Genomic DNA, 19,338 nt, shown 5'->3' with positions numbered 1-19,338 from the left:
TACTAAATATTCATGAGGTCAAGGTGCAGCCCTCAATTCTTGAGAAACGTGCACCCCCCCCCCCCCCCCCCCCCATTGTATTGGAATTGAACTGACGCCCTCTGGAATTGGCGACCTCTAGTGTGAGTCATTAACACCACGGCAGGCATCGCCTTGTGTGAGTCTATGGGTCTCTATGTAAGTATATATCTATGTGTGTGAGTCTATGGGTCTCTATGTGAGTCTATATCTATGTGTGTGAGTCTATGGGTCTCTAGGTGTTTCTATATCTGTGTGTGAGTCTATGGGTCTCTATGTAAGTCTATATCTATGTGTGTGAGTCTATGGGTCTCTAGGTGTTTCTATATCTATGTGTGTGAGTCTATGGGTCTCTATGTAAGTCTATATCTATGAGTGTGAGTCTATGGGTCTCTATGTGAGTCTATATCTATGTGTGTGAGTCTATGGGTCTCTATGTGTTTCTATATCTATGTGTGTGAGTCTATGGGTCTCTATGTAAGTCTATATCTATGTGTGTGAGTCTATGGGTCTCTATGTGTTTCTATATCTATGTGTGTGATTCTATGGGTCTCTATGTAAGTCTATATATATGTGTGTGAGTCTATGGGTCTCTATGTGTTTCTATATCTATGTGTGTGAGTCTATGGGTCTCTATGTGGGTCTATATCTGTGTGTGAATCAATGGGTCTCTATGTGATTCTATATCTAAGCGTGTGAGTCTATGGGTCTCTATGTGAGTCTATATCTATGTGTGAGTCTATGGGTCTCTATGTGAGTCTATATCTATGTGTGTGAGTCTATGGGTCTCTATGTGAGTCTATATCTATGTGTGTGAGTCTATGGGTCTCTATGTGAGTCTATATCTATGTATGAGTCTATGGGTCTCTATGTGAGTCTATATCTATGTGTGTGAGTCTATGGGTCTCTATGTGAGTCTATATCTATGTGTGTGAGTCTATGGGTCTCTATGTGAGTCTATATCTATGTGTGTGAGTCTATGGGTCTCTATGTGATTCTATATCTATGTGTGTAAGTCTATGGGTCTCTAGGTGAGTCTATATCTGTGTGTGAATCAATGGATCTCTATGTGAGTCTATATTTACGTGAGTCTATGGGTCTCTAGGTGAGTCTGTCAGTGTCTTTATATACGCGTCCATTGGCCTCTGCGCGAGTTGTCTTTATACATCAGTTCATGGGTCTCTGAGTCTATTATGTGTTTATATGCGAGTCTATGGGTGTCTGAGTATGTATATACTAGTCCATGGATCTATATGAGTATACGAGTGTCCATATATACGAATTCATCGGTCTCTACGTGAGCCTACGAGTCTCTGTGGGTTATACACGTGGGTCGACAGAGGCGGGCGGGAGAGTCCAGCATAGCCCACAGTTTACCGTTGCACCACAGCACCCAATAAACACAAAGATCCCCCGTATGGCGTTAACACAGACGTGTTTTAGGGAAATTATTAGCGAGCACCTATGAAGGCCAGCATGGTGCCCGAGGGGGTGGGTGGCCAGCACTCGTTTGAGGCCGAGTCGACTTAGGGTTGAGATAATCGTCACTGGTGTTGGCGGTGAGCGGGAATCGAACTAGGGCCGCATTTAAACTCACGCAAGCAACGTTGTGTTCCTCGGTCAATATTCGGAGCCTCAAGGGTGGCTGGTGGTGGTAGGGGGTGGGGTGATCGCTCCCCCACCCCCGCCCCACCTCCCTATGATCCACCGCTATGTGTAACACGTGACACGTCGTACAAGACGTACCACGTTCCACCCGTGTCAATAACCCAGGGCTGCCGTGCTGGCCGCACCGCAGTCGGCGCACCCTAACGAGGACAGAGGCACGGGCGGAGATTCGACGACAGCCCCTCCAGAGGGATAGGGTGTGGGGTGGGGGTGTTTTGCGGAGGCACGCGCAGCCATGCCCCACGCCGTAGGGTCGGGGCATCGTGAACCCTCGCCGTTCATTAACGTCGATTTGTATTTCTCTCCCAGACGAAGAGTTCCGTCGATGGGTTCCCCCGCGAGAGATGTAATGTGCGTGTGGGGGAGGGGGGGGTGCGTCCGGGAATAATTCGGGGTGGGGGTGATTGTAGAGGAGGGAGCCCGACGCGGGATCGCCTCTGACAGGAACGTGGCTCATTAGCGTCGCGACAGCCACCGCTCCCTGCCTCCCTCCCTCCGTGCCTCCCTGCATCCCATAACTTCCTGCTGCTCACCCTCACCGCCTCCCTGCCTCTCTCTCTGCATCCCCGACTCTCTCCCCCCTTCTCTGCTTCCCTTCCTCTCTGCATCCATCTCCCCCTCCGTGCCTCACCATCCATATCTCCCTCCCTCCCATCCCCTCTACCTCACCGACTCTTCTTGCCTCCCTCCGCCTCTTCTTGCCTCCCTCCCTCCACCTTATTGACTCCCTTGCCTCTTTCCCTCGCTGCCTCCCTAACTCTCCCTCGCACTCTCCCTTCTTCCTTTCCTGCCTACGTTCCTACTTTATCTTCTGCCTCACCGACTCCTACCCTCCCTGCCTCCCCTTCCCTTAATACATATCTCCCTCCCTGCCTTCCTCCTCTGCTTCTCTCCCTCCTACCCTAAACCACTCTCTCCCTGCTCCCCTCCCTCTCAGGCCCTCCACCTCCCCCCTCCCCTGCCTCACCCCGTCCCTCTCTGCCTCCCACACCGCTGTGCGCGGTGGAGGGGATCAGGCAGCGCGGTGGAAGCGGCGCGGAGAGCTGGCCTCCCGCCCCGAAACTCGGAGCCATTGCTCCCGGTGCAATTGATCTCAATTCCAGACCCGTGAGCACCAGCCACACACGACGTGTACGCTCTGTGTGCTGTGTGTGTGAACAGCTGTGTTCGTGTATGCGGGTTGCTGTGTGTGGGCTGCTGTGTGTGTTGGCCACTGTGTAGGTCGCTGTGTGCGCGCGCTGTGCATGTGTGGGATGCTATTATTTACTTATCATTTTACCAGGCAAGGGCCACTGAGCTAAATAGCTCTTTTTCAGAAGCGACCTGGCCACAAATGATAGCCCAATGAAGTCGCTTATCACGTGGAAATGTAGAGCAGCCAAATACTCTAAACACATGTTTATAAATGTGGAGGGAAAAACCGGAGGACCCGGAGAAGAATCTACGTGACCACAGGGAGAGAGAGAACACGCAAACTCCAAATATGTTGGCGTCCGGGTCAGGATTGAACCCATGACCTCATATATATCAGGCGAGGTAGTTAACATCTCGCCACATTGCTGCTGTGTGTGTATGCTGTGTGCTTGTTGTACGCATATCGTGTCAATCCACGCAAAACTACAGGAACAATAAATACAGTCGATGACATTAATATCACTCTCCTCCAAGGTGATGGCAGCAATGAATCACCTGAAGAAGGCCAGTCACCCAAAACGTCAATATCTCCCTTTCCTCTTTGTAACGGTGGAACCCCCTGGGATTACGTGTCGCCGACCTGCTTAATTAACCCGTTCATCACGTCACAAGTTCACTGAAGCATCGGTCGTTTCATATGCTTAATGTGTCACGCACAGTTGGGGGAAGGCGGGGAGAGGGGGGCACTCTGACACGTAGCCACCCTTATCTCGCCGCCCGTCTTCGGGTATTAATATTGTCTTGCCGCATTGTATTTTATATTAATGGGGGGGGGGGGGGGTGCGGTTGAGATAATTTCGTCTTTAGATGAAATAATTTAGCGAGAGTGTGTAGGTAATCCTAATGTGTCACGCTCTCACAGCCGTTCCAAGACGCAGCAGACCGTACTCTGCATTGTACGTGCCACGGTAACGGTCCCATGTATGCCACACAGGCTACTACAGAAAAGATGTGACCCCCCCTAAAGACACATACACGACTCCTATCTTGTAGCTACACACACCCTAGGTGGTAGTGTGTAGAGCGAGTGGTAGTGCAGCGGTTAGCGTGGTGCGCTACGAAACCGGCGACGCGAGTTCGAGTAAAGATTATCTGAACTGGTCCTGGGCCTCCCGTAAGTCGCCTCAGCCTCAAATGTATACCTAGTGCAGAATGTAAACATCGCCACTCGGGAGATGAAGGCGGCCAGGCGTGGTGCTGGCCACCCACCCCCTCGTTTGACACGCCAGCCATAATAGGTGCTCACTAACAGCACTTGCTCCAAAAGTCTGTCACAAAGGAGTCCAAAAATTTGTACGAAAAATTACAAAATATCAGTGAGTTCCTGCTGCTTCTGCTGCGCAAATAAGCAATGATACCAATTGGTGATAATCTCCTGCTTCCTACTGTCTTGCAGAACCAATGGTGACAATTCCACATGCATATGATGGGGGTGAGTCTGTCCATAGGAGAACCACTGTTCCCCACAAGTGGTACTCGTTTAATCGACCCCAGGGAAATGATGGGCTGAGTCAACTCCCCAAACAAGATTTGACCTCGCGACCTTCCGAAAGCAAGCCACTCGTTCTACTGCCAAGCCACGGGCCAGTGTCAGCTCGCGGTACAGAGAGAGATAGTGTGCAGATATAATATTGGGGGTCTGTGAATATAGCACTCCGGTGACATCGCTCCCATCAAAAGTAATTTGAGCGATTTCAGCCCATCAACATCAGCCTGCTCCCTCTCAGGGTCGGTAAAGTGAGCACCACTTTGTAGACAAACTCAACAGCGGTCATAGCAATGTGAGCATCGATACGTCGGCGCTCACTTGAGCAGCAGATTTTCACTTCGCGCCACCGCTTCCGTCAGTTGTAACGCGGAAATGCAGGGACGTCTCTCGTGCTGTGAAGGAGCGCTTACCTGCGACTTTGAAAGGCTTTGTTTCTCATTCACCACGATTAAAGTTCGTGTGGGATAGCCCGGGAGATGTGCAACTGTGTAGTAACTACGAGCGAGAGCAGTTTGCGCTTGTGGGTTGGCGCTGGATCCTCAGCTGCCTGCGTGCACTCCACAGGATCCATTAGTGCGCACACATGCAATATAGATTCGGCTTGTGAAGTTGCATGGAGAGCGAGACATTAAAATTACTCATGCGCTTTCCCTTATTATTTTATCCAAAAGGAATAATAGCACCCTCCATTAATACAGTAGGCGACACGGCACTGCAATATTAGCAGGCAGAGGAGTGTGCTGCATCTGCTGGGGAAGAGCCGTTCCGTGTTTTTCTGCTGCCCTTGGGGATGGCCACACGGTCAGCTCTATTTTGAGTTAGTGGTCTAGACAAGGCTAAGAATACAGTATTGTATATGCGACGTCGTGGTCACAAACAGCCCTCCTGCTCTTTGTGAGCAGCACCACACCTATGCATGTTAACTCTACACATACTCACCCACCCACTAACCCACCGACTCACTCACCCACCGACCCAATCACACAATTACCTGCCCACCCTCTCACTCATCCACCCACCCACTTAATAACCCACACCTTTGCATGTTGTTAAATCTACACATACACACCCACTTACCCACCCACTCGCTCACTCACTCACCCACACCTTTACATGTTAACTCTACACACACTCACCCACCCACTAAGCCACTTACCCACCCACTAACCGACCGACTCACTCACCCACCGACCCAATGACACAATTACCTGCCCACCCTCTCACTCACCCACCCACTTAATAACCCACACCTTTGCATGTTGTTAAATCTACACACTCACCCACTTACCCACCCACTCGCCCACTCACTCAATCACCCGCACCTTTGCGTGTTAATTCTACCTGTTTCCAGCCTGCACGCGTTCTGGATTTGAGTCCCCATGTTCGATGACCTTGTGTAGTGGGGGTCAAATCAGGGTGAGGTCACTGCCCTGTGTCTCGTGATGTCCCCATGTCCCGAGTGTGAAGAGACACAGAGGTGAGATCCCCACTGGCAGGAGATGGCCATAATGAATCGTCACATCTCACCATTTCCGAATGGACTTGGCTGCTCTCGGACTCCGTGGAGGACGTACTGCACCCAGGCACCGTCCCTGTAAGGTGCAGACACAGAGATGCACATAGACCAAGGTCCCCCATATAGCCTTAACAGACTGTTGGGGCTAGTGCTGTTAACGACGGCCTAAGAAGGCAGCGACAGCACACGTGAGAAGGGGGTGGGTGGCCAAGACTGCGCCCGGCCGCCTTTGTCTCTGTAGCGGCGATGTGTACACATTGCACCGGATACTCATTTGAGGTTGTGTCGACCTAAAGGAGGGCGGCCATGGACTAGTGCAAATATGCGCTACTGATGTTAGCCGTGAGCATCGTGTTAACCACTACACGAACGCTCCCCACACACATTGAGGCACGTGCCATGCGCTGGATCCTGAGCAATGGGGCCATGATGGATACGTTTGGGGGTAGTAGGGGGAGTTGGTGTTGGGAGGGGGAGGGTGTCCCTTACACAACAGCTTTGGATGGCACAGAGGGTCCCCTTCGCGGCATGGGAATGCCCCACGCAGCTGCAGGGGGGGCCGGGGTCTATTGGAGTGCCCCCCTCGCTTCAACTCCTCCTCCTCCTCGTGATCCTGCTGCGAAGGAAAGAGAAGGAGACAGGAGGGAGAGACCCCCGGTTTCGTAGTCACACCGCTCGTTTGAGCGGAGCCGGTAATGACGGGGAAGACGGATGGCCGCTGTCGGCGAAGCAAAACGCACCAACCTCGTGGGCATTTATTTTCTGGTCGGGAGCAGAGTTCCAGTGATCATTACTGCAACACAGTGAACACAGGCGGCGGGTTCGCACGCACACACGCACACACTTGTCAATTGATAATCGCATTGAAAAAGAGCCATTTAGAACTCTGCCAAAACATCAACAAGCGTTAATAATGAATGCCCCCTGCGTTGAACAGCGGGCGCTCGGAGCACGCTGGCTCGGTGTAGCGGTAGCGACAGTGCGGGGACGGCTTAGGGGTCGAGGGGGTTTCAGTGGGAGGAGGGAACTTGGGTTAGGGGCACGTGGGCGGGGGGGTTAAGACGGCCACTCACGCCACCGAGTGGGCGTCGGTGAAGCTCCACGCTGCAGTCTCCTGGAGCCATATTTTGGATATCTCGCAGCTCCCTACACACACACACGGACAAAGATCCCCCATATAGCCTTAACAGGCTGTTGGTGCAATTGCTGTTCATGAGCATCTACTAAGGCTTGTATGGCACAAGAGGCGGTGGTGTGACCAACACCATGCCCGGACACTGTTTTCTCCCATGTGATGATATTTAATACAACCTCCACCAGGTACCATTTAAGGTTGAGTTGACCTAAGGGAGGCCTAGAACCAGTTCTGATAATCGCCACTGATGTTAGCCGTGGCCAGGAATCGAACTTGGGTTACTGGGTTCATCATGCATATCACATCATAACGAATCAAGTAAAGTTCACACACGCATACACGACACAAATTCACACACAGACATGAAATCGAACATATACAGAAATTAACACAGACACAAATTCACACACGTATACACGCACAAATACAAAGACACACACACGCAGACACAAATTCACACACAGATACAAAGGTAAACGGACACAAATTCACGTAGACACATTTACACATACACAAATGCCCCAACACAAATTCACAAAGACACGAGCTCACACACACGCCACACACGCGTTGGGAGAGCCACACGGACACCGCCAGGTACGTGAGACGCAGCTGCCAGTGTTGCCTCATTAAGGTGGCGGTGATTGAGCCGCAATTAAAATGTACCATCCGCCATTTCCTAATTATCACCTCCTCCATCCTGTACCGGCACCGCGACCGCGCTCGTCTCAAAGCAGAGGAAATCGCGCATGCCATGAGCGGCCAGTGTCATTTTTCCGTCAAACGCTGAGTCAAGGCCCCTCCTGGGGCTCAGATGTTGAAAGATGAACCCTGAGGCCAGCTCCATGTCTGGTGGGCCATATTCCTGGGGGTGACCATGTGGAGGCCCACCCAGCCCCCACTGCATGGGATTTAACCCCAACTGCTGCTGATGTTGCTGCTGCCACCACGGGTCCTCAACCTCGAACCAGGGCCTGGGGGATGTGTGCCCGGAGGTTGACAGCCCCTGGAGGAACAGCGCGGGTCCACGATCGTCAAGGAGGAAGTCATCGTCCTCGATGAGGCTGTGCTCAGTGGTGTCGAGCTGGAAAGGCCTCGGAGTTTTGGGCTTGTAGTCCGAGTTCTGATAGTGCATGAGCGACGGCACGACGTGCAGGGCCAGGGCCTCGTGGGCGAAGTCGGAACTCTCCATGAAGTGACCTGCGCTGGGCCTGTGGAACGACCGTGAAGGTGGAGAACAATTGAGATGCAGCCCCTCCTTGACCCCCACGAGGTGCCGCGCTGCTTGCGGTGGGAAGGGTCGTAAAGTCGAAGGCAGCGTGGCAACACAGATGGGTAAATGAACACTCAAACATCTATCTGTAGGGATGCTGGGGTGTGCCCGGGCGAAAATGGGGAGTGCTGGGGTGTTCTGGGGGGCAGCGTGTGGGTGCAAATGGCAGAGTTCAAGTGTCAAGTTTATTTTGTGTGACCAGGGTGAGAACTCAAGAGACCGGGATAAGTCTCATTTTCAAGAGTGACCTGGGTTATGGAAATGACAAAAAGAATAACGTACGAGTACAGCAATGAAGCAAATGGAAGTCAGAACCAAGACCACCAAATAAAGTAGATTCAAGCAAGCCTGACTGCTGATAACACACTGTATGTCAAAACGAGTCCAGAGTTTGCGTGTCTTGATACAATGCTGTTGAAATTACGCACTCCCAGAAGGCCACGTGGCTAATGGGTAGAGTAACACAGTACGCTACTTTTATTTGTGCATGTGGAGGGACGGAAGGAGACGAATTGCCTGTGCATTTATTGTTAAGTAAATTTGGAGCATTGCGTGAGAATATGGCCCATTGTCGGTGTGAGCGCGCATGCTTTGGGAGCGATAGCGTAGTGGTTAGCGCACTGCACGACGAACCTGGTGACCCGAGTTTGATGCCTGTTCACGATCAACATCAGTGACAAATATGTAAACTGGTTCTGGGCATCCCCTAGGTCGACTCAGCCGTATTTGAAGTACCTGGCATAGTATATGTATGAACATTAGCACTGGGGAGACAAAGGCGGCGAGTTGTGGTGATGGCCACCCACCCCCTTGTGCGCCATGCCAACCTTCATAGGTGCTCGCTACCAGTGCTTGCCCCAACAGTCTGTGTTTTCTGAAGAACACAGGGGGGTGAGTGGGAGTTCGTGGGAGGCGTGCGTTACCCCACTCCACGCGGTGCCCAGGAGCTGGTGGGGTCGGAGGTGTTGAGATCCCGTTGCTCCATACAGAGCGCACGTCTGCAGATCGCGTCTGCGTTTGTTTTGCCCTCCGGGACGATCCACGGACTTGAAAATGGCATGAAGGGGCTCTGCAAATTCAAACTGCCGGCATCAGCCTCGTGCTTAAATATAAGACACCATCCACTGGCAGTGCCAGGAGGCGGCACACAGCGCTACTGCTCATTAAGTCTCCTACAACCGCTACCTGGCCCTTGTGGCTCAGCAGCAGAGCGAGCGGCAGAGTGAACGACTTCGCGATGAAAAGGTTGCGCGTTAATATCTTGGTTGGAGGGGATGAATTATCTCAGTATCCCTCCCTCCGGTGTCGATAAAATCAGCACCACTTTGTGGGGAAGACCACCAGCGGTTGTCCTATGGATAGACTCGCCCTCGGTCATATGAATGTGGAATTTCCATGGTCACTGGCTCTGTAAGCAGGAGATGAGCCTCAATGCTCATTGATGCCTCAATGCTCACTTGAGCAACAGATATAATTTGGCAATGCAGGCACATCTGCGACTTTAAAGCCTTTATTTCTCATTCACCATCATTGAATTCGCGTGTGAAAGCCCGGGATTGTGCAGGTGTATAGTAGCAACGAGCGCCGTTTGCGCTTTGGGGGTCACGACTTGCTATTTGGGACGACCGTGGCTACCGCCGCTGGCCCATTCCGCCCAGATGGTTCACTCAGCGCCCACGCGATCTGCAGCTTTAATGTCCCATACGATCAATCGAGCGATTTCTTCACAAAATCAATCGCATGCCTAAGAATTTGGGCGATGCAGGCACCCGTGTGGAGGGGCACAGCTGCATTTCGATGCGTGATGCATCCCAATCGAGTGTTTTAAAAACACAGCAACATCAACATCAATAACATCAACAACAACGGTGGAATTGCCAGCTCGGGGGGCGCGAGCGGCCGAGTGACGTGGGAATTGAGTTGAAACCCCCCCACCCCCCTCAATTCGGAGCGCATCACTCCGGGGTCCCGCGTCTCTGACATCGCTGCTGTGGTGCCAAAGGGGGATGGAGAGGAGGTACCGGCGCCACGAGGAGCACCTGTGCTGCCGTCACCATGGAGCGGGTTTCGGGGGGCTGAGGCCATGAGCAGGAGGGCCCCCCGCCAAATACAGCAGGGTCCGCCGCGGGCAAACGGTGCTCGTTAATGGGGGACAGCTGCTCGAGGCGGGAGGGATAGACGAGAGAAAATCAGAGAGAGAGAGAGAGATTGAGAGAGAGAACCTCACATACAAACAGCCAGATCGTACATCCAATGGAGAGAGATGGAATCGCATAATTTGACAATTCGCATCACACACACAGAGAGAGAAAGGACAACACGACGTAGAGAATACACATCACACACAGGCAGTAAGACAGATCACATCACATAAATCATATCGCAGCACATTACAGAAGTCACAGCACACCACATAAAAGGCAGCACATCACTGAAAAAACACATCAATGGAAAAAGCACATAGCATGACAAACAGCAGATCAAATGGCAACATAAGCTGCAACATCGCATTACGGAAATCACCTCAAGTAAATCACATCGCATCTCACACAGCAAAGAAATCACATCAAAGAAATAACATCACATCCGAGACAGCACAGCACATCACAGGGCATCGCAGACAGCAGCACGTCGCATGCTGAGTGGGTGAGCACTCACCCCCCTACCACTCTGGAAGTTTTTCGGTGGCGGCATCTCCCTGGCTCTCACCGAGGGCTTGAAGCACGCTCCAATTGGCACAGCTTTCCTCCAGTTGCTGCTACAGCGGTATTTCGCTTGGCTACAGCGCGCACACACGGAGAGGCACACACACACATACAAGACAAAACTACCCCGTCTAGTAGCCTTCAACAAACTGTTGGGGAAAGTGCTGTAAGCGAGCACATTATGAAGGCCGGAATAGCACACGAGGGGAATGGGTAGCCAGAACCAAGCCAGGTCGCCTTTGTCTCCCGAGTTGCGATGTTTAGATATCGCACCAGGTACTCATTTGGGGCATGGTTGAGTTAGAGGAGTTCGAATCGAACTCGGGCCGCCGGGTGTGGAACGTAGTTCACTAACCACTGCATCACCGCTCCCCAAGCTCACACACACATATACAGGGACACACGCATACACACAGGGAAACAAACACTCATACAGAAACACAAAGACAAAGAGCCCACCCCCTCTCCAAATAGCCCGTCCGCCTTTGTCTTCCTTGTGGTGATGTTTTACACGCCTCATAAGGTACTCATTTGAGGCTGAGTCAACCTACGGGAGGCCCAGGACCAGTTCAGATAAAGGTCACTCATGTTAGCCGTGAACGGGAGCGGGAATCGAACCCGGGCCGCTGGATTTTTTAGCGCAGTACGCTAACCGCTGCACTACTGCTCAAACAAGTATACAAAGACAAAGATCCCCCGTATAGCCTTGACAGACTGTAGGGGCAAGTGCTGTTAGCGAGCACCTATGAAGGCCGGAACGGTACACGAGGGGGTGGGTGGCCAGCACCACGCCCGACCGCCTTTGTCTCCCCAGTGGCAATGTATACACACTGCACCAGGTACTCATTTGAGGCTCAGTCGACCTAGGGGAGGCCCAGGACCGGTTCAGATAATCGTCACTCGTGTTGGCCGTGAGCGGAAATCGAACCCGGATTGCCGGGTTCTTAGCGTAGCGCGCAAACCGCTCCACACACTCATACAGGGACACATAGCCCGACGGCGACACAAACAAAGTAAGAGTCGCGCGGATAAACAAACCAAAGGGACACGGTGCCTGGTAGGGACGCAAATCAAAACAGAAACAGCCTTGACTCCACACAACGACAATTCAGTGGCTCACAGCAGCATCATCATCATCAGCAGCAGTACCATCAGCAGAACCAGGAACACAATCAGAAACACCAGCCATAGGAATTAATCCGCACCATCAGCATTAACACGATGAGAACCTTAGCAATAAAACATATTCAGAATAACTGCTATCAACATCCACACTATCAGAGGAGTCAGCGATGGCAACATCAGTAGCATCACCACCATCATCAGCAGCAGCACATTAGTAATTGCTACATCTGCATCATCACAGCATCAGCATTATCATCATCAGCCTGTCACATCAAAGGGCCAAGCTTGTCTTCACGTGTCAATTCGCCTGCCAGCGCGTTCACAGTCGCCCATCGCGAGGAGAGACTCGAGCGTGCCGCGATGCTTTGAGTGATGGCAACATCTGGCAGGGGTGTTGTTGGTTCCTCGCATTCCCTGTGTCAGGTGTGGCCAGTGCAGTGATCTGGCGGAGTGATCATTCTCCAAGATAAATTCTCATTACCTCCGCCAGCTGCCACAGGAAACTTGCAAGACGTAAACAGTGCACGGCAGATGAAGGCTGCGCCGCGTCCACATCGATAATGCCCACTTCCCCTGCCCTCCACCCCCCCACTCCCCCCACCACCTATTCTTCAACCTACTCCCCACTTCTTCCCCCCTCCTTTTTCGCCCTCCTCCTCACTCTGGCCGTGACGGCCACCCACGGCTGTTTAATGTTCACGGGCTAGCCTGGGGGGATCGGTGCCACATGGCAGCCCCGTTCCCATGCCGTGCGCGCTCTGCCCTGCAATCGGGGCGTTCATCTCAGCCGGGGCGGCGCATGCCAAGGCAAAACAAACTATAAAAGTAACTTCACGTCCACACTCAAGTCGCTCACTCCTACGACAAAGCTGGTCGAGGTAAACAAAGGAGCAGCCCTGTAATTGATTGTGCCGCACAGGACAGCTATCATTGTTGGGGAGGGGGGGGGGGTGTACACCTTCGAATTTTATGAGATGATGGAAGGCGCTTTGAGCTGCCGAGGCATTAAGCAAGTACCATATAAATGCACAGATGAATTATTATTCTATTTTATTATTTTATTTTTACGCATGATGGCAGCAGCAGATGTTCAGGAGCTCGATGGCAATATCGAGGTCTGCTGGCCACGACGAGGTGACCTTCAGGGAAGAGTTCGTGTGGTTTTACTATTTCCCCTCCGTTGAAGGAGCGCAGACTAAATTGGTTTACTATACGGTCCATAATCTGGGTTGCATGGTCGCAATCGTACTGCTATGGTTGAGGCTGCTGATAAAAATGCACTCTTAGAAAGGCCGTGTGGCTGATGGGATGTGTTACAAATATTTACAAAAATTGTGTAGAGGAGCAGCTATATGAAGGAGGGGAACTGCTTGCTAATTATTGATTACCACTGGACTGTGACTGCTTTCACTGAAACACGTGAGCGAATTAGCGGCTGTGCGCATCGAAAACTCGACAGAGACGTCACGTGGTTATTTATTCGCAGACACCCATTTCCATTACACGTGTGCGCATAAAGACATTGATTCGCATGAAATAGCGAATTTAAGTTTCATAAATACTTTACAAGGTCTTTTGCATTTACGAGCTTCGTACTAATCGATGTGAGTTTACGCTGTTTCCACTGCGCCACAACGCTTTATCTATCGAACAGAGCACACGAATGGAATACACAGCTGTGTGTTATTATGCGACGACTGGTGCAAGAGGTTTGAAACTGGTGTAGGGGTGTTGTGGGAAAGTAACGCACAGTGTGGGAAGGTAACACACAGCCACACCTTGGTGGCGACAACCACGTCCGCTATAGCCCCGCCCTCAGTGGTGTATGGGTATAAAGGGCGGGGAGCCAGAGAGCTCGGGGCATTGTGTTGGGGCCAAGAATGAAGAACCAGTGAAGAAGGAAGGCCGGCTAGATAGACCCTGGGACTTTCCTGACCGCTGTCCTTGTGAGGGCCGGCAGGGTAAGCCAGTGGTGCGGCCCCAGAGCCTCAGAGCCGGAGCCCTTTTAAGGGTCGGTCTGGTTGGTGGGGTGCCGCGATCTGTGCTTGACCAGGGCCAGATCAGATAGCCTCCTCTAGCGCCGGTAGCTGGAGGAACTGGGCGCACAGGAGTTAGGCTAGATAGCCTAGAGGGTGTCCCAGCGTGTATACGGGTGAAGGGGCCGTTACCCCTTCCAGTGTAACCCTTGTTACGTTTAATAAATAGTGCTGCCTCTACTCCACCGTCTCCGTGTCCCGTGAACCCACTACACTGGGGCAGAGGAAAAAATTCCCCCTCCTAATTCACTCGGGTCCAACTGCCTCCTCTGGCATAGTGTGGCGTGCCGTGGCGTGCCGTGGCGTGCTGTGCCGTGGTGTGTCGTGATATAGCCCAGAGCATGCAATATGAATAAGCAGACACATTGCCTCCATCCCATATCTGTCTCTCCACATGACAAATGGAAGGTTTTTTTTTTACACGTCCGATCGGCCACTCGGCCTTCTGGCAGCACATTCGTCGGAAGCATTCGTTCAAAGTGAGCAAAACTCTGGACTAGGTTTTGACAGTTACCATCTTCTCGGCAGGGTCAGGCTTTGATTGAGCCAATGCTGGTGAACTGTCACATGTTTATAGGCAAGGACCCCTCTGTCAGATATGGGTCCTAGAATAATCACGAACGTCGCTGTGGAGAATGAGCGATAAATGAGTGGACAACAGCTTCCTCCCCACGTGTGCTGTGATTACTGGATGGTGCTATGGTGTCGTGCCATAGCGTGGCGTGGCATGCAGTCCCACGGTGTGACAGGTTATCGCATAACGTTGCATGTTGTGGTGTTGCGTGTCATGCTGTCACAATATGTGCTATGACGTGCTGTGGCACACCGTGCTATACCGTGGCCTTGTGGTGCCATAGCGTGCCGTAGCGTATCGTGTTGTGCTGGTGATGGGAGTGTTTTGCCACCTGCTGCTGCTGTTGCTACTGCTGGTGCCGTCAGCGAGCAGCAGCTGTGAGGGCGCATGCGTCTTGGCCTGCAGGGGCGAGGGCAACTCCACGTGCTCGTGCCAAATCTGCGACCCACTCTGTCCCAGGCTCATCTTGGTGACCTGGTGAGAGTTGGCTGGGGGCACGGAGCAGAGATAATGAACAGAGGTCACGGCGCAGGAGGCGCACACACCAATAGATCAACCAAGGACACACGGCGGTGGGGGGTCAGGAGTCAGAGGTTACGGCTAGAGCTATAGGCAGGGTGGTTCAGAGGAGGGGGGGGGCAATAGGAATCATCTTGTCCGGGTCTTACATAAAAGAGGGCCCAAATAACGAACCTGATATCTGTTGCTAATCAATAAGAGCGTCACTCATGAGGTGAATGGAACACAGCTCTAGGCGGCAGCCATGGCTATAGAGGCAAGGGCCTTGTTAGATATGGGATCTAGGTTTAAAACGCGAATGATTTCGGCATGGAACACGTCAAATTATAGATGCCCAATTGGAGTTTTGTTTTTCTGCCACACTGCCTCTGCGACATCATCATCAGTACTATTATTATTGCTGCGAGATTCCTCGCGTATTTCTAGTCGTGCGAACATTGCTTTTAAAGTCACAAATTTAACCATTTTCGTAAACACCCGCCACGTTTAGCAGTCCTCACGCTATTTGTCAAATGGTGCAAACGGCCGCCGCCGCAGCGCATGTCTGGCAGCGGCGCGCACACAGATAATTGCCGATTGAAAGCAAATAAGTTCGTGTGATGGCACAGAGCTCGTCGCGGGGAAAGTGGGGTGGGGGGGGGGAGGCGAATTTATGAAGGTGGTGGAGTGCCTGTTGGGCCAGGCAGCCTGGCTCCATCCGAGGCCAAGTCAACATCAGAGTTCTTGCTTAAAAGAGTCTTTAAGCATTGGTGCTCACCTCCCGTTTATATCCCCAAGTGGGTTAAAAATCCACATTCCTATGGCGGGTGGCGAGTCTCTCCACAGGATATTCACTATCGATCTTCCCCACAAAGTGGTAACTATTTTATCGACCCCGGAGGGTAGGATGATAGGCTGAGTCAACCAACCCCCCCACCCCCAAACGGGATTTTAACTCACAGCCTTCCAATTACAAGCCATACACTCTACCGCTGAGTGCAGCCACATGGATGTTGCACGATTCGCATATATTCTTACGCATAGCAGCAATATGACCAGGAGCTAGATGCTAATGTCAAGGTCTGCTAGTCAGGGCGAGAGGGCTTTGGGAGGGTGTTCGTGTAGTTTTGCTACTCCATTGAAGGAGTGCAGACAAGTGGTTTACTATATGGTCAATAGTTTGGGTTGCATGGCCACAATCACACTCCTGTGGCGTCTCTGTCTTCATGTATCTCTACACTACTATATGTATATCTATGAGTCTCTACGTGTCTTTTCAGATTTACTATATGGTTCATAGTTTGGGCTACATGGCCACAATGGCATTACTTTTGATTATCTATAATTGTATATATTTATATACCTGTGTCTCTATGTATCTCTACGAGTCTATACGTAGATCTGTGTCTCTATGGGTTTACAATATGGTCCATAGTTTCGGTTGTGTGATCACAATCACGCTACACGTGGCTTGTCTTTAATTTTCCATTTATGAAGCAGATGTGCGTATCGGCCTGCTGATGTTCTGATGCGGCTGATAGTTACAAGAGTGTCTTAGAGGATGAATGTCAAAGCCAGCAGTTGTGATGTTTGGGTCTCGAATGAGGTGGTTATTCTGGAAGTCAGCGTTGTTCCACTCTGTGCTCCAGCAATCCGCTGGATCTGGGTGCGATTTGATGGTGATAGCGCGATCCCAAGTCCCGATGGTGATCGGGATTTGAGTAGTCGGCAGCGAGGAACATTGTTGTCTTGGTTGATGATCGGTAGGTGGTTGTCGTTGGCTGGAAGACGTATAAACCCCCTTGCAGGTTTGTATGCCAAGAAATTAGTGTCGGTTGCAGCGTTCCCGTTATGATGCGCATTGCGTCATTTAACTGTGCATCAACGCTGCCTGATAAAACCTCTGGTAAAACAACCCCTTCACTCGTGGTGGAGGGAAGCAGCAGCAGCAGCACAGCAGCGTGGGAAGAATGCCTGGGATTGGAAAGGGCCCTTCAGCTCGGCTGATCTGTCGCTTCACGCATCAGTCACCCCACTCTCCAGCAGCTCCCAGAGGCACCCACACGCAGCAGCAGCCATCTGCCTGGGAGCATAAAACCCTGCGCCGCCAGCAGCAGTCCCACAACTCGGGGGGGGGGGGGGGGGAGACGGCAGAACAGGCCCCCCGGGCACTGCTCCAAGCGGCTACACGCACCCCCCCCTCCCACCACCACAATCTGTGGGCCCCCATGTACGTGGTGGCCCCGTGGGTGCTGGGCCAGATGCTTGCTGGGCCAGGTGTTATGGTTGTTGCATGCGGGTTGGAGGGACAATCGACAGTAGCGCACGTGTATTGTGTTGTCTGGCGCTGGTGGATTTGGTTTACCCCACCAGCGAAATGGGTCTGGTGTGCATGGGGAACTGTGTCCAGTGGTGGTCACTGCAGAAGGTGGGCCTGGCCTCAAGAGTGGTGATATAAAGAGCCAGAGAGGGGAGTGGGTGGGGGGAGGCGGGAGCAAGGGACAATTTGTCCCAGGCCTCACACAAAAAGTCTTCACAACAGGTCCACGTGGCATTTTGCTCCAGACCTCCAGGAACCTCTGCGCAGCCCTGGTGGTGCACGGGAGTTGGTGTGCGGCGTTGGAGGTGCCCGCTGGCTCCGATAGTGCTGGGCACATGTACGCGGTGGTGGCCCTAATGTAGAGTGGTGGGACCCGATAGCCGAGTGGGTGGGGCGCCCACCCTTTGCATCATTGCAGGCGATGTGGTTGACCATGTGCAGAGATACCAAGTCCATGTTCATGTCCTTGTGCTGCCGCTTCTGTGGTGATGGCAGCTTCAACGGCTGCGGATACTCTTCGTACTTGCGCTTCTGGAAGAAGTTCTGCACGAAATAAGGGAGGCGAGAGGAGGGAGGCGAGAGGAGGGGGGGGGAGAGAGAGAAGGCGGCGAGCGAGGCAATCTCCAGGATGTCCATCTTAACGAGGTGCGACGGCATGGGTGCGTGCCGCGGGATCGCCGGCGCAGCGAGTAACGCACCTTCTGCAGTTTCTTGTTTGCCTTAAATCCAATCTGGCTCCTGTGTGAAAAGAGGAGATGGAGAGAGGTGAGAGAGAGAGGTCAGAGAAAGAGAGCAGAGATTGGAGAGCGCTCAAAGCTCGAGTTGGGGAGTGTAACACGCGGACGGCACTCGCCTCGAGCCGCTGACCCAATTCATCCTGGAGCCTCACGCTCTGGGAACGCGGGGGTGTGCGCGTGTCCCTGGACCACGAACTCCTCCTCAACCAATCTCCCACACACACAAAACCCTCTCCGTCCGCCGCCGCCTCTCCCACGGTCAGCACCCAACCCTGGAACACGGGCATTAAAATCATCAGCAGGAAGCTAAGGAGGTAATTAAAAAGCAACAACAGACAGGCAGTCGTTAAAGCGGGTAATTTGCGGCGCGCGGGTGTGCGCACGGGCGCGGGGCGTTTAATATCCCGCGGATCGATGCGGCCGCAGCGACGAGCGGGAGAAGAGGCCCAATCGCGTTTCGCGCAGCAATAAAACGGACGCAATTACTTTGCCCGCACTCATTATTTCAGCTGTAACCGGAGGGGAAGGCGGCACGGTGGGGGGGCCTGGGTTGTGGCTACCCACGATTGGTAGTCGGGAGAGGGCCCCGCAACACACCCCACTCACACGCGTGGATGTGCCGTTCCGGCTTTCATGGGTGCTCGCTGGTAGCAACTCGCCCCAAAAGTCTGTTATGGGGCCGTCCATAAATGACGTCACGCGATTTTGGACGATTGTTGACCCCCTCCCCCCTAGTCACACGGCGTTACAAAAAGTCAGACTCCCCCCCCCTCAAATATGACGTCTCAAAGCTCTGCCCCCCCCCCCACAATTTTTTTTAACATGCTTCAAATCGCTGTAAACTATTGTCTTTGTAGTGCGTATTTAATGTGCCGCTGCACTGTTGTAGGAGAAAACATTTATTAAAAAGTCTATTTAATTAAGGAGAACGTGTTGTCTATATTTATTTAAAGTTACGCATTTTGATGTGACGTCACATTTATCAATCGTCACAAATGTCTGACCCTCCCCCCCCCCCCCAGGTGCGTGACGTCATTTATGGATGGCCCC

General features: G+C 52.4%; 1 protein-coding gene across 1 annotated transcript in view; it reads right to left on the bottom strand.

Moving 5' to 3' along the window:
* Window positions 1–19,338, bottom strand: part of LOC116947587 (uncharacterized) — a 37,574-nt gene that overhangs the window by 6,010 nt on the left and 12,226 nt on the right. Inside the window, exons 2-12 of the mRNA XM_032963513.2 lie at window positions 18,250–18,289; window positions 17,953–18,094; window positions 15,065–15,221; window positions 10,952–11,072; window positions 10,333–10,449; window positions 9,217–9,362; window positions 7,711–8,231; window positions 6,959–7,031; window positions 6,630–6,678; window positions 6,375–6,501; window positions 5,897–5,961 (exon numbers count right to left, since the gene is read on the bottom strand). Of these exons, the coding sequence (XP_032819404.2) occupies window positions 5,897–5,961; window positions 6,375–6,501; window positions 6,630–6,678; window positions 6,959–7,031; window positions 7,711–8,231; window positions 9,217–9,362; window positions 10,333–10,449; window positions 10,952–11,072; window positions 15,065–15,221; window positions 17,953–18,013 (1,437 nt within the window). The 5' untranslated portion in view covers window positions 18,014–18,094; window positions 18,250–18,289. The remainder of the gene's footprint in view (window positions 1–5,896; window positions 5,962–6,374; window positions 6,502–6,629; window positions 6,679–6,958; window positions 7,032–7,710; window positions 8,232–9,216; window positions 9,363–10,332; window positions 10,450–10,951; window positions 11,073–15,064; window positions 15,222–17,952; window positions 18,095–18,249; window positions 18,290–19,338) is intronic.

The sequence above is a fragment of the Petromyzon marinus genome, chromosome 30, assembly GCF_048934315.1.
Source record: "Petromyzon marinus isolate PM22_M1 ecotype Great Lakes invasive population chromosome 30, UKy_Petmar_22M1.pri1.0, whole genome shotgun sequence".
In the NCBI taxonomy this organism is placed as follows: Eukaryota; Metazoa; Chordata; class Hyperoartia; order Petromyzontiformes; family Petromyzontidae; genus Petromyzon; species Petromyzon marinus.
The sequence above is the reverse complement of the archived record's forward strand: the minus strand, read 5'-3'. Positions and strand labels throughout refer to the sequence as shown.